Genomic DNA, 15,436 nt, shown 5'->3' with positions numbered 1-15,436 from the left:
CAGCAGAGAAATTACTTTGAGTCACACAACTCAGATCGATTCCATAGGCAATCGACTATGTGCTCTAAATATAAAGATCGGGTCAATTAGCTCTGTCTATAGGAAAACAATTGAATTTGCGATTCCCCTCCCTCGTTCCCAAATAATTTTTTTTTGGTGCCAAGAATTGAACCCAGTGCTTCATACATGCCATTAACACGCTCTAGCCTGATCTATGTCACTCGACCTTGAATTGATTCTTTTATTGGTCTGAGAGCCCCCACCCAGCAGTGTTCAGGGGTTATTCCTGGCTTTGTGTTCAGGGACACTCCCAGCAGGGCCCAGAGGACCCTAGGCGGTTCCAGGACTGAACTGCTGGGGTCTACTGTGCAAGACGGGTCAAGCGTCTTAATCCAGGTACTCTCTCAGGCACTGAATTTGTCATTTTAAAACGCCTGAAGAAACACACAATAACTTGGATGTGATTCAGACATTGAGTAGTGCCTTGTTGGTGCAATGTCCGAGGTTTAACACCCAGCATGCCTGACCCCCACTAAAAAAAAAAAAAATCGGACCCATGGTAGAATTCCACAAAAGGTTTAAGGAGAATAGACATCACTTAAAAAATCTTTCTTGGGGCTGGAGCAATAGAACAGGGGTAGGGCGTTGGCCTTGCACGCTGCAGACCCGGCTTTGATTCCCAGCATCCCATGTGGTCCCCCAAGCACTGCCAGAAGTAATTCCTCATTGCATGAGCCAGGAGTAACCCCTGTGCATCACCGGGTGTGACCCAAAAAGAAAAAAAAATCTCTCTCAGGGACAAGAGCCATAGTACGGCGGAGAGGGTACCTTGCATGCACCAAACCAGGTTCAATCCCTACCATCCCATAGGGTCCTCTAAGCACTGCCAGGAGTAGTACCTGAGTGCAGAGCCAGGAGTAACCCCTGAGCATTGCAGGACATGGTTCAAAAACAAAAAAATATATATTTTTTAAAAATACCTCTCTTTGGGGGCAGAGTGGTAGTACAGTGGGTAGGGCATTTGTCTTGCAAGCGGCCAACCTGGGTTTAATCCCAGGCGTTCCATATGGTCACCCATGAACCGCCAGGAGTAATTCCTGACTGCAGGGCCAGAAATAGTCTCTGAGCATCTCTGGGTGTGACCCCAAAAAAATCTCCTTCTGGGGGCCAGAGAGATAAAACAGGGGTCAAGTCACTTGCCTCACATGTGCTACATCCTGGTTTAATCCCCTGACCCACTCACATTGTCTCTTAATTGATTAGAAGCACTGAAAATACCCCCAAACTCTACCAGGGTAGCCCAAGATGACAAACTTTCCATAAAAAAAGTCTTCCCCCAAAAAAAAATTGCAGAGGAAGGAAATATTTCCAACTCTCTATATGGAGCTTGCTTTAGTCACATACCAAAGTCAGATAAGGAGAGTATGAGTACAGAAAGCTAGACTGTGTTCTGCATGAATCCATGGGGAAATTCTCCAAACATACAGGGAAGTGGAAGCCAGTAACATATATAAAGGGAAGTGACCAGGGCTGGAGCAATAGGACAGAGGGAAGGGCATTTGTCTTGACCAGGGTTCAATTCCCGGCATCCCATAGGGTCCCCTGCCAGGGGTGAACCCTGAATGCAGAGCCAGAATTCAGCCCTGAGCACCACCAGGTTTGGCCCCCAAACAAACAACAAAATATCCTAACCAAAGTGGATTTATTCTGAGGATGAAGGGCTAGCACAGGAGTCAGAAATTGATCAAAGGAACCGGAGTGATGGCACAGCAAGTAGGGCGTTTGCCTCGCACACGGCTGACCTGAGTTCAATCCCCAGCATCCCATATAGTCCCCCGAGTACCGCCAGGAATAATTCCTGAGTGCAGAGCCAGGAGTAACCCCTGAGCATCGCCAGGTATGACCCAGAAAGCAAAAAAAAAAAAAAATCAATCAAGGACAGGCCACTGTTTGCTGTCGGAGATAGAATAAAGTTTCCAGAAATGATGTTGGAGAGGGGGCCGGAGCTATAGTACGATGGGGAGGGTGTTTCACTCAAACATGACTGACCCAGGTTTGATCTTGGCACCCTAATATGGTCCCCACGACCACCAGGGGAGATCACTGCGAACACAGCAGAAGTAAGTCCTGAGCTTTGCTAGATGTGACCCCAAACAAACAAAAAACATGTACAGCGTGCCATGAACCCAAGTTTAGCTCAGCGGTAGAGAACTTGTAAGCGTGAGACTGTGAGTTTGGCACCACTCAATGCACCCAAGGGTGATGCCAGTAGTTCTGTCATTGGGGATCCCTGTTGCCATACCAAAGGTTGTGTCCCCCACCAGTACCACAACCAAGTGTGCCCTGAGCCTGCAGAAATAACAACAAAAGGAGTGGTGGGAACAAAAAGAAGGGAACACGTCACAATGCCATGTCTAACTGCTCCAAAAAGTAAAGAAAGAAAAAGGGTGTCGGGGTTAAGGCACTTTGCCTCGCATGCAGCTGACCCAGGTTCTAGCTCTGGCACCCCACAGGGTCCGCTGGGCTCCACCAGGCATGATCCCTAAGCGCAGAGCCAGGAGTAAGCCCTGGGCTCTCCCGGGCCATGAGATATCTCTACTTAAGAAGAATAGGGGATGGGGCCAGAGCGATAGCACAGAGGGGAAGGCATTTGCCTGGCACGCAGCAGACCCCCAGTTCTGTTCCCAGCATCCCATATGGTCCCCTGAGCACCGCCAGGAGTAATTCCTGAGTGCAGAGCCAGGAGTAACCCCTGAGCATTGCCGGGTGTGACACACAAAAAAGAAAAGACAAACCCCAGTCTAATTTCTCTTTATTTATTTATTTATTTATTTATTTTTAAAAAACACCATAATTGGGGGCCAGACAATATAGTCCTGCCCAAGGCAAATGCCCTACCCGCTGTACTATCACTCTGGCCACAACTGCTTTAATCTATGTTTAAAAAGATTTTAATCTTTTTTAAATGAGAAAAGTAAACTCTCTGAATACAATATAATAAAATGCTTCTTCTCATTTCCATTTCAACTCTGGAGTCTAAAGTACTTTGCAGGGCTGGAGAGATAGCACAGCTGGTAGGGCATTTGCCTTGCATGTAGCCAACCAGGGTTCGATTCCCAGGATCGCATATGGTCCCCTGAGCACCGCCAGAGTGCAGAGCCAGGAGTAACCCCTGTGCATCGCCGGGTGTGACCCAAAAAAGCAAAAAAAAAAAAAAAAAGTACATTGCAGTACGTTTTATTTTATATTTGGATCTCATTATGGCAATAATCATGGCTTATGTGTCATGAATAAAACTTTTAATTGAAAAAATTTGGGGGTGGCTGGAGCCATAGCACAGTAGGTAGGGCATTTGCCTTGCACGCAGCAGACCCAGGTTCAATTCCCAGCCTCCCATACAATCCCCTGAGCACTGCCAGGAGTGATTCTTGAGTGCATGAGCCAGGAGTAACCCCTGTGCATCGCCAGGTGTGACCCAAAAAGTAAAAAAAAAAAAAAATTAAGAGATAATCTGGGCCAATATATTTTGGAGTTTACATAACTAAGTAAGGCCTACTGTGTGATCACAAAATAAACGAGTGGTTGGTGGGCAGTGGTGTGTCTCTCTCGCCAGCCACATGCGTCACTGGCCATGAGCCGCTTCCCCCACCCCCACCCGTCTACAGCCACCGCCAACAGATGGACGAGGAGAGAACAGGGCCGCCAGGCTGGTTGGGGATCAGGTGCTGCTTATTCCATTCTCCGCGCCCCCCACCCCGCTGTTCCAGTCTCGCTCGGTTCCCTCTTCCAGTCTCCCCTGGCCCTCATTCCCGTCTCCTCCTGTCCCCATGCTAGTCTCTCCGTGCTCCATCTCACGGCATTGATCTAGTGCCAACCTCCCAAGCATTCGGGGTGGCAACCATACCTAGGTCCAGTAGCACATGCAAGAGCCTTTTCTGGGGCCAGAGGGATAGCACAGCGGGTAGGGCATTTGTCTTGCGCACAACCGACCTGGGTTCGATTCCCAGCATCCCATCCCATATAGTCCCCCCAAGCACCGCCAGGCCATGAGTAATCCCTGAGTGCAGAGCCAGGAGTAATCCCTGTGCATCACCGGGTGTGACCCAAAAAGCGCACACACACACACACACACACACACACAGCCCTCTCCGGCAGCCAGGAGATTCACTTAAGGGCAAAATACCACCTACAGTGTGCTTCTCCTTTCCTTAGTTCAACAACCATTTAAACTGTCACTGTCACTGTCCTCCCGTTGTTCATCGATTTGCTCGAGTGGGCCCAGTAACGTCTCCATTGGAGACTTTGTTGTTACTGTGTCTGGCATATCGAATACGTCACGGGGAGCTTGCCAGGCTCTGCCGTGCGGGCGAGATACTCTCGGTAGCTTGCCGGGCTCTCCGAGAGGGGCGGAGGAATCAAACTCGGGTCGGCCATGTTGGCTGTGTGCAAAGCAAATGCCCTGCCGCTGTGCTATTGCTCCAGCCCAACCATTTAAACATTCATCTTAATTCTACTTCTTAATATTAGTCATTTTTTATGAACACAGTAAGAGATACATTAAGCTTGTAGGGTGACTCTCCTGAGGACATCTCACTATAGATCCCAGACTACAGTGCTCAGGACAGATTAATGTTTCCTAACCCTAGCAGGGTCCTAATCCAATTGTTACTCTTTGGATCATGATAGAATTTGTCCATGACCGTGCTCTTATCTTATAAATAAGTATTATTGTGCTTAGCCTGACCCATTTTGATGCTAGGGTAGCTCAAAGCTTGCCCTGGGTCCATTCAGTCTCTTGTCAGGACCCTGCTTTCGGGGTGGTAGGAATTAAGGGCAACTGAGGCTTAAGTCGAGAAAACAGATACTCAGGAGTTAATATTACTTGGAATCAATTAACTCCCAAGTTACAAAAGCATAGCATTAACGGTCTTCCTGTGTCTGTAAAAAAATAACATTGCTCTGAGGTACAAACAACAAACAAAACAAACACTGTCCTCCCATTGTTCATCGATTTGCTCAAGCGGGCCCAGTAACGTCTCCATTGTGAGACTTCTTGTTACTGTGTTTGGCATATCCAATACTCTCGGTAGCTTGCCAGGCTCTCCAAGAGGGGCAGAGGAATCGAACCTGGCTCGGCCGGGCTGGCTGTGCGCAAGGCAAACGCCCTACCGCTGTGCTATCACTCCGACTACGTAAAAGGTCATAAGGGAAGGAGAAAAACAGTATTTCATTTACAAATACAATCAACAGTCTGATTTGGGGATAAAGGTGATTAACGGGTTCAGGAAGCAGAGCACAGAGAAGAGGTTAAAGATAAACACACAGGAATCAATCATAGTGCCTCGTGAGCACTGTGATGGGTGTGACCCAATAAACCTAAGCTCCCTGCAGCCAGGGAGAAAGGACAAACCAATGTTATCCTACAGCCTACATATGTACATATGTAAATTTTCCCTTTACATTTTATATAAACACTGTGGTTTGCAAAGTCATTCATGACTTGTCACAGGCACCAATCCTACCACCATTCTCACCTTCCCTCCACCATTGTCTCCAATTTTCCCAAGCACCCCTCACGACTGCCCTCACACATCCCGGTTTCTCTTGAAATATATGTACAGGCCATAGTGGTAGGGCATTTGCCTTGTACACGGCTGACCTGGGTTCAATCTTTGGCATCTCATATGGTCCCCCGAGCACCTCCAGGAGTAATTCCTGAGTGCAGAGCCAGGAGTGACCCCTGAGCATTGCCAGGTGTGACCCAAAAAGTCCAAATAGAGGGCACAGTGGGTAGGGCGTTTGCCTTGCACGCAGCTGACCCGGGTTCAATTTTCAGCATCCCATATGGTTCCCCAAGCACTACCAGGACTGAGTGCAGAGCCAGAAGTAACCCCTGAGCATCACCGGGTGTGACGCAAAAATAAAAAAAAAAGTCCTAATAAAAATAAATAAATACATATACATACAGACCAGGTTACTCCAACATCTGGATGGAAAGAAAACTGGGTCTTTCAGGGGGTTATATTATGTTTGGTTATTTGATTTTATTTGTTTGTTTTCAGGGTGTGCGTGGAGGGGGACACCCTGCTGTGCTCAGGGATCACTCCAGGCGGTGCTCAGGGGATCGACCCCAGATAGCTGTGTGCGAGACAAGGGCCCTCCCCACTGTCCTATCTCTCCACCCCAGGGATTTCTATTCTACACGCCTGTGTTTGGACAAGTCCCTGCCTCCAACTCCCTTGGCTTCCTCTGGGAAGCCTCCCAGGACTGTATCAGGAAGAAGGAAAAGTCCAGGGGGATTCCCTAGTCCTTGGACTTGCTGGAGCCAAGTCCCCGCCCTGCCATGACAGGGGAGGAGGGGGCGGGAACTGTCAGCTCTTTGTCGAGACAGCCCAGAGAAAATTCCCCTGAGAACCTGTTTCACTACTTCCAGGCCCGGCCCTAGCCTGAGCCAGCTGGGGCACCCACTGGAGAGAGCCAGCTGGAGCCCCAGGCGCTGCTATGGCCACCAACTCCAAGAGATCACATTACCATGAGAGCCTCGTGGAAAAGAAGGGACCCCAGGATCTGGTAAGGCAGGACAGGGGGGCTCCGCCCCCGCGGTCTGTGCTGTGGCGCTGGGCGCCCCTGGGCAGCTGAGGTACCTCTCTGAGCCTTCTTCTCCCCAGCTGGTAGAGGTGTGGGGGCACTGGGGGGCAAGGGAGCTCTGCTCACGGCCCATCTGCCTGTATATCTCTCTGCCTGTATATCTCTCTGGGTCTCTGCTTCCCTGTCTCTGCCTGAGTTTTTCATCTTTGGGGTTTTGTTGAGGGGTGGGTGCGTGTTGGGGACACACCCTGTGATGCTTAGGGGCTTAGGATTGACTCCTGGCTCTGTGATCAAGGGGACCCTCTAGAGTGCTGGGGATTGGACCTGGGTTGGTGTGTGCAAGGCAGTGTCCTTCCTGCCGAGGTGCCTCTCCAGCCTCTTTCTTTCTGGCTCATAGAGACAGGCGGGATGGGGGACCCACCCCCCTTTCTTCCCATGTCTCCATGATGTTCTCCCATCCCTTGCCTCCCCCTTGGAACTTACTATAAGGTCCAAGGACTTGGGAGGGGCAGAAGCTGGGCGTGTGTGTGTGTGTGTGTGTGTGTGTGTGTGTGTGTGTGTTGTGTGTTTCTATTGGTGTCCATCTAGCCGTGTCAGTTCAGGGCCAGTGTGTGATTTTTTTTTTTTTTGCACAGAGGTTACTCCTGGCTCATGCACTCAGGACTTACTCCTGGCAGTGCTCAGGGGACCATATGGGATGCTGGGGATCGAACCAGGCAAATGCCTTACCTGCTGTGCTATCGCTCCAGACCCACCAGTATGTGATTCTTCATGTGTTTACACATGCGCCTGTGTGAGTCTGTCTCCATGTCTGTCTCTGGGCCTGTGTGTCTGTGCGTATAAACCTGGGTGAAGGTACTTACATCTAACACAGGTGTTAGTGTATTAATGTCTGTCTGTGCCTGAGTCTGTGTAGGGGGCTGTCTCCTCACACTGTGAGTGTGAGCCTGTCCCTGTGAGTCTGTGGGTGTCTGCTGTACACCCATACACCCATATACCCATATTTGTGTGTCTCTCTCAGGGTATATTTGTGTGCTTCTGTGGGCATGTCACAGTCTGAGAGAGGTTTTTTTTTTTTGCTTTGGTTTCTGAGCCACACCCAGTGAGGTTCAAGACTGACTCCTGAATCTGAGTTCAGCGATCACGCCTGGCTCTGCTCAGGGGACCTTATGGGGTGCCAGGAATTGAACCCAGGTCAACCTCATGCAAAGCCAGCACCTTCCCACTGTGCTATCGCTTCGGTCTCGTCTGTGCAAGTCTGTCTGTATGTCTCCCCACCAAATCACCCCCCCAGCATCCACTCACTCACTAGGACAGTCTCGCCCATTTCCCTGCCTCCAAATCCCCGCTGGCTGAGAAAACACCAAGGGCAGAGAAATAGTACAGTGGGAAAGCACCGTGGATGGGAAGACGAGATAGGGAACAGGGAGAGATGAGCTGATGGACAAAGAATGGATTGGATGGGAGGATGAGGAAGGGATGATAGATGTGTGGGTGGGGGATGGGGGCATGTTGCAATGGCCGAATGGGTGGATGAGAAATGAGTGGAAGGACGAGAAGACAGGACAGATGATGGAGTGAGATGCTTGATGGGTGATGGATGGACAGGAGAGTGAATGAGGGGCTGGAGCAACAGGACAGCAGGGAGGGCGCTTGTCTTGCACACAGCCAACACGATTCAATCCCCAGCATCCCACAGGGTTCCCTAAGCACTGCCAGAATTGATTTCTGAGTGCAGAGCTAAGCACAGCCAGGAGTGGAACATCTGTCCCCCCCCAAAACAAATCCAAATAATAATGAATAATTCAGAGATAGGTGAATGGCGGATGGAGGGAGGGAGGGAGGGAGGGAGGGAGGGAGAGCTATCCTGGGGATATACAGATAGATATGTGGATGAGTGGATGGATGATGATAACGATGGTTGGATGGATGGATGCATGAATAAATGAACGGGCATATGGATGAATGGACAGATGATGGATGGATTAATATATGTATAGATGAAAGTATGGATCTGTGGATGAATGGATGCGTGATGATGAGCAGATGAATGGATGATGGATGGAGGGTACATGTATGGATGATTGTATGGATCAATGGATGATGGATGATGGATAGTTGATGGGTGGATGATGGATGATGGATAGGTGGTACCTCTATGGATGAATGGATGTATAATGATAAGCAGGTGGACAAATGATGGATGGATGGATGGATGGATAATAGATGGATGGTACATGTGTGAGTGAATGTATGGATCAATGAATGATAGAAGGATGGATAATAATAATGGATGGATGATGGATGATGGATGGGTGATTATGAACAGATAGATAGATGATAGATGAATGATGGATGGACAGATCGTAGATGGATGATGGATGATGGATGGATGAGGGATGTATGCATGGATGAGGATGGACAGATGATGAATGGATGATGGACGGGTGATGGATGGATGATGGATGGATGGATGGAGATGGGCAGATAATGGATGATAAATGATGAATGGATGATGGATGAAAAATGTATGATCTATGGATGAACTAATATTTGATGATGAACAGATGGATGATGGATAGATAGATGAAAGGTTCACTCTGAAGAAGACACCATATCACCACAACTCATCAGTTGAGTTAATGGAATTCATTCCCAGAGCCCCCCTCCATTATTTGTAGGGTCCTCTGAGTCCCCCCCTTGAATTTCCCTTTGATCTTAGAGAGTAACAAATTGCCAGAATTTGGGCTTTGAGAGGGAAGGAGGTGACCTTGGTTCCAAAAATTTAACCAGAGTATGAAAGTGCCTCTAGTGACAGCATCCAGAGAGAAGAGTCAGTGCAAAGGTCCTGAGGCCAACGTGAACACATAACCAGCTTCACTAGCTCATCTCTTCCTTGTTCTCCACCTTTTGCTCCCCAGGGTTACAAGAAGTTCTGGGCCGGCCTCCATGGTCTCACAATCTATTTCTACAATACCAACCGGGATATTCAGGTAAAGCTGGGAATGAGGCCTACGAGATAGCAACCTGCCTCCTTAAACCCCCAGACACCAGGGACAAAGCAGAGCGTATGTGGGTTGTGGCCAAACCAAAGACTCTATGATCCTGGGCAGCTGAGGGGTCACAGGTCTGGAGTTCAGGCTGCCTGATTTTGAACCCCAGCACGTGCAGAAGTTGGATCTAAGAACATTCGTGAAGCTCACAGACGAACCTCCGGGAGGGAGCATTCGAGACTCGAGCATCTACTTCAACCTGATCCTCCGGCACCAGGTGATCAATTTCAAGGTAAGTCCATCCCTGTCAAGGTAGGTGGGAGACCCCACAGTCACGTCCACCGTGAACATAATGCATGGGTTTTGACATTTGATGTAAAAACTCAGATGTAATCCACAACAGCCCTTGAAAACAGAGACTTGGAGCTGGAGCGATAGCACAGCGGGTAGGGCGTTTGCCTTGCACAGCTGGCCCAGGTTTAATTCCCAGCATCCCATATGGTCTCCCAAGTACCACCAGGAGTAATTCCTGAGTGCATGAGCCAGCAGTAACCCCTGTGCATCGCCAGGTGTGACGCCCCCCCAAAAAAAAAGCAAAAAAAAAAAAGAAGAAAACAGAGACTTGTTTTCTGTGTTAATATTTCACCATGAATTAGACCCCCGGGCTTAGACACAGAGTTCTCTTATTTTCTTGTTTTATTTATTGGGGTGGGGAGGAACCACACCTCCAGGTGCTTTGGCTCTGTGCTCAGGAGCGACCCCTGGTGGTGCTTAGAGGTTACTCCTGACTGCTCTCAGGTGCGACCCCTGGTAAAGCACAGGGGTTATTCCTGGTTCTGTGGCTGGAGCGATAGCACAATGGTAGGGCGTTTGCCTTGCAAGCCGGTTCGATTTCTCCGCCCCTCTCGGAGAGCGCGGCAAGCTACCAAGAGTATCTCGCCCGCACGGCAAAGCCTGGCAAGCTACCCGTGATGTATTCGATATGCCAAACATAGTAACAAGTCTCACATTGGAGACGTTACTGGGCCCGCTGGGCCCGAGGAAATGAACAATGGGAGGACAGTGCTATGACAGTGACAGTACTCACGAGCGACCTCTGGCGGTGCTTCAGGGACCATAGCTAGTGAGGGGGTTTGGGGGTGGGGGGATTTGGACCCATGATACAGCCAACACGGCTATGGTCAAGGCAAGTGCCTTCCCTCCACTCCAGGGCATTATCCCTCCAGCCTCACAGCCTCAGGGTTCTCTCCCTTTCCCCTCCAGGTGGAGAACCTGGAGTCTCGTGAGATGTGGAAAGGATTCATCCTGACAGTGATCGAGGTCAGAATGCTCTGTCCCCCCAGCTTCCCATTCTCCGTTTCTCCACCATACTTCATTCCCCCATGACCCTTTAGATCTTAACCCAGTGGCCCTAAAGATAAATGTTTATGTTTGGGGGCTGCAGTACAGCAGGTACAACAGTTGCCTTGCACGCGGCCATCCCAGGTTCGATTTCTATATGGTGTCCCCCCACACCCCCGAGCTCCGCCAGGAGTAATCCCTGTGCATCTCCGGTCTAGGTGTGACCCAAAAAGCCAAAAAAAAAAAAAAATGATGTCTTGTCTGACCAACAAAGTTTTAAACTTCTAAAAAGTCCCTGCCGGGGCTGGAGCAATAGCACAGTGAGTAGGGCTTTTGCCTTGCACGTGGCCAACCCGGGTTCGATTCCCAGCATCACATATGGTCCCCTGAGTACCGCCAGGGGTAACTCCTGAGTGCAGTAACCCCTGTGCCAGGTGTGACCCAAAAAAAGCAAAAATTTTTTAAAAAGTCCCTGCCATCTACACACACACACACACACACACACACACACACACACACACACACACACAGATTCTGTTTCCTACCCCTGCTTCCCCAGACCCTGGCTCTGTCTGCATTCTGGCCTCAGTGTGTCTCTCTATGATCTGGGCACAAGCCAACCATTCCCTCATGTCTCTCCATGGATTCCTCCCCTCAGCTTCAGGTCCCCAGAAACCTGACCCTCCTCCCCGGGCATCTGTACATGATGGCTGAGGCCCTGACCAAAGAAGAAAAGCGTCGTTCGAAAGAAATGCCCCCGTGAGACCCTTGCCTGCCCCTCCTGTCTGCCTGGGGGGGTGGAGGGCGTGTGACTGGGGTGGGCAATGAGTGGGATATCTGGAGAGTAAGGCAGTCTCCAAAGGTGGAATTTGGGAATCCAGTGGGGAATTGGAGCATGGGGGGGTCTAGGTGCCTGAGTGTGGGTCTAGAAGCAGGACAGTTTTCTACTGAAAGCTTAAGGTGCTGGGGAGTTTGGTCCAAGTCCCAGAGCCTGGAGGGCTTGAGCATGCTTGCCTTGCACGTGGCCAACCTGGGTTCAGTCCCAGCATCATGTATGGTCCCCAGAGGCCGCCAGGAGTGATCACTGATTACAGAGCCAAGGAATAAGCCGTGAGCACTGCTGGATGTGGCCCCAAACCAAAACCAAAACCAAACAAAAGATATAGTCTGGAGGATCCTGGAGAGTGTGGGAAGTGGAGTTTGAGCCTGGGGCACCTGGTAGGATACGGGGCAGAGTGAGGCATCTAGACTGAGGGGGTTATGCATAAATTGCACTGGAGGGCGAGGCCTGGGCAGGGTTATGCAAAACAGAGGGGCGTGGCCACTGGAGGGCGGGGTTAGGCGCCCTGGGGCGGAGCCAGCCTATCCAGCTGGTGACTGGTGACCTGCCCCAGGTGTTACCTGGACGTGAGTCGGCTGCAGGCGCAGCTGCTCCTCGAGCACTATCCTGAGTGTGGGAACTTGCTTCTGCGCCCCAGTGGAAATGGTGCGGGAGGCGTGTCAGTCACCACTAGACAGATAATCAACGGGTAAGAGCCTCTCACGGGGTTGGGGTTGGGGCCGGAGAGGTGTGGCCAAGGGCTCTAGGGGCGGGCCAGGGTGCAGTGGGCTTGACTTGCCGAGGCTGGCTGCACCAGGGGGCGGACCAGGAGAGGACCCTTCAGGGAAGAAGTCAGGTCCTGGTTTCTAAGCAGATCAGACCCTTGTTGGCGAGGGCACCCCTAGGTCTAGGCTGACAACGGGAGTCCGAAATCAAATCCAGAGCAGGGAATGAGTGTGGTGGGCGGGGTCAGATCCCGTGGGAGGAGTCATGGCCCTGGAGGGTGAGCCATTAAGTAGAAGCAGGACCTTCCATACTTCTTCGGAATAGTCAGAGTTAGGGACAAGACCATCGCTTCCAAGGTGGAGCGAGAACTGAAGCAAAGCCAAGCCACTGACATGGTCGCCTGTGGGCAGAGACCGTTGGGTCTTGATCCCAGCACCCCAGAACCATGCCAGGACCCTCTGCAGCCTACCTGCGAGTTAGGCTCTTCATGGGGGCGGGGCCAGGATAAGGGCGGGTCTTTCACCTGAGCCAGGACCCGGGGGTGGAGCCAGACAGGGGGCGGGGTTTGGGCGGGAGCAAGGATCAGGGGGCGGAGCCAATCACAGGGCAAGGTTTTGACTTTAGCCGGGACCCTCCCTTGTCCCTCCCTGCAGATCGCCTAAGGTCCTGCACTACAAAGTGAATCTAGGAGGCCCTAAGTACATGATCGACGTGGAGCCGCCTGTGAGTGTGGGGCCAGGCTCCCAGGATGTACAGGGCCAGGGTCTGCGCCCCTCCTCCGTGGGTTCTGATGGCGGCCCGTTTGTCCCCAGCACTACTGTTCCTCCCTGGACGAAGTGGTGAACTATTTCGTGCAACACACCAAAAATTCACTCTTGCCCTTCCTGCTGGATGAGGACTATGAGAAGGCGCTAGGTAGGTGTGACCTCAGGCAAAGAGGCCTCTTGCCTCTCCTCCCTCCTGCCCCAGCGGGAACCCAAGTCAGCCTCTGGCTGGGGCGTCTCCTCCAGGCTGCCCTCTCTGTTCCAGGCTACCCAGAGTCGAATCATGAGAACGGCGAGAGTGAGTGGGTGGTGTCCACGGCCACCAGATCCCCAAACCCAGGTGACGCGCCCTCCCCGCGGCTGTTGCTCGTGGAAAACAGAGAGGGACGAGATCTAAGATTCACACGGAGCCGCCTTTCCTTCCTGACATGAGGAGTATCCAGTCTTGTACCCAGAATTGCAGGGACCCCGAAATTACCCAGACCCTGCCCTTAAGGGTTCCAAGTCGGGGAGAGGATTGATAACTGGACACACACTCCAGAGATAGTACAAGAGGGCGCTGGAGTGATAGCACAGAGGGGAGGGCGTTTGCCTTGCACACAGCCGTACAGGGTTCGGTTCCCAGCATCCCATATGGTCCCCTGAGCACCACCAGGAGTAATTTCTGATTGCCGAGCAAGGAGTAACCCCTGTGCATCGCCGGGTGTGACCAGAAAGAAAGAAAGAAGTGATGGTGCAAGAGATACATGGGACCAGAGCCATAGTACAGTGGGAAGGGCGCTTGCCTTGCACACGATCGACCCAGGTTCCATCCCTGGTACCCCCCATAGAAATACCACCTGAGTGCAGAGCCAGGAATAAGCCCTGAGCACTGCTGGGTATGCCCCTCTCCTCCGGTGGGGGAGGGGGCACTGCTTTGCATATAGTTCTTACGCCTATGATTACTGGCCACACCTGGGTTCCCCACGCACTGCCAGAAATCACCCTGAGCGTGACTGTGTGTGACCCCCAAACAAACAGAATTAGAACTGGAGAGATAGTACAGTGGTTAAAACTCTTGCCAATGCGATGTGCTTTGGGCATACCCGAGCAGGGGGACAACAGGGACGTTCACCCGGAGTCGGGGGTTCCGCCACACTGGGACACCATGGCGCAGACTCGACCTTGCAGCCACGTGGGTGTGGCTTGACTTGCCGGCTCTTTCCTCCCAGGTCCTCCAGCTACCCCGCCCAGACAAACCCCGGCCGCCGTAGACAGGCCATCTGTACCACCTCCTCCGCCACGGAACCCACAAGCAGAGGACTACTTGATCCCCATTGCCGATGACCAAGACAACAGATACGTGAATGGGGAGGGTAGGAGTCGTGGGCAGGGTGGTGGCTGGAATTGGGGCGTGGGGGGGGGTCAAGTTCATGCCGGAGCTGACCTGTCACGCCTGTCCACAGTATCTCCCCCAAGTCGGCCAGTTGTCACCAATGCCAGGAATTTGGCAAGGGCTCCCCCACCGCCCACGATGCCCAGGCCAGGTTAGGAGAGGGAGGTGTTCCCGTCTCCCCCGACTCCCTTTCATGTCGGCCAGCCCCCCAGCATTCATTTCTCTTCTTCTCCAGATCGCAGAGGTCATAACGCTGGCCCAGGTGCGACACAGGCTGTCTTCTCTGTGATGAGTGAGGCGGACCCAGGGGGTCGTGGAGCGGGATGTCGTGGACTCAGAAACTCCCACCCAAGGGACCCCCACTTGGGTTCATGCCCCTTCCCTGACCATGCCTGTCCCCCACAGTTCTTTTGAAACTCACTGCACTGCCCACCCATTTTCCACCTCCCCTCCCCCACAAGTCCTGTAGCTTCTCTTAGGTGGACAGAAGGGGAGGGGGGTGTGGCTGGGACCTGGGGTCCCTCGTCCTGCTGCAACCTGGGGTCCCTTCCTTCCATGGCAGATATTAGGATGGAACTGGAAGTCAGACTGCAGGAAAGGCGCAGGCGCTTGGCCCAGAACCCCCAAGGCCGTGATCCAGCCAGGCACTTGCCTTCTCCCTAAATTAAAACCTGAGGAACTCCACGTTCTGTTGTGCTTCCGAGGTGTGGCACGGACACTCAGATGCCTGCCCATCACTCCTGATTCTCTCCACCATCAAACCTGCGTGCCTGGGGCTGGAGTGATAGCACAGCAGGGAGGGCGTTTGCCTTGCAGGCGGCCGACCCGG

At 51.9% G+C, this 15,436-nt stretch overlaps 1 protein-coding gene across 1 annotated transcript; it reads left to right on the top strand.

Moving 5' to 3' along the window:
- The first annotated feature begins 6,501 nt into the window (after window positions 1-6,501).
- On the top strand, window positions 6,502-14,896 carry STAP2 (signal transducing adaptor family member 2). Its single transcript, XM_056119730.1, has 11 exons — window positions 6,502-6,570; window positions 9,510-9,581; window positions 9,751-9,873; window positions 10,845-10,901; window positions 11,581-11,681; window positions 12,317-12,451; window positions 13,122-13,191; window positions 13,281-13,383; window positions 13,498-13,572; window positions 14,444-14,574; window positions 14,843-14,896. The coding sequence occupies exons 1-11, from the start codon at window positions 6,502-6,504 to the stop codon at window positions 14,894-14,896; spliced, it is 990 nt and encodes a 329-aa protein (XP_055975705.1).
- Window positions 14,897-15,436: the final 540 nt, after the last annotated feature.

The sequence above is a fragment of the Sorex fumeus genome, unplaced genomic scaffold (genome assembly GCF_029834395.1).
Source record: "Sorex fumeus unplaced genomic scaffold, SorFum_2.1 ptg000041l, whole genome shotgun sequence".
Taxonomy (NCBI): domain Eukaryota; kingdom Metazoa; phylum Chordata; class Mammalia; order Eulipotyphla; family Soricidae; genus Sorex; species Sorex fumeus.
This window is presented reverse-complemented; position numbering and strand designations above follow the sequence as displayed.

Excerpts from the sequence above, each read along its gene's own strand:
- STAP2 (XM_056119730.1), top strand. The coding sequence starts at position 6,502 with ATGGCCACCAACTCCAAGAGATCACATTACCATGAGAGCCTCGTGGAA. Across the intron at positions 10,902-11,580 it reads TCATCCTGACAGTGATCGAG|CTTCAGGTCCCCAGAAACCT; the intron begins GTCAGAATGCTC and ends TCCTCCCCTCAG. Across the intron at positions 13,192-13,280 it reads TGATCGACGTGGAGCCGCCT|CACTACTGTTCCTCCCTGGA; the intron begins GTGAGTGTGGGG and ends GTTTGTCCCCAG.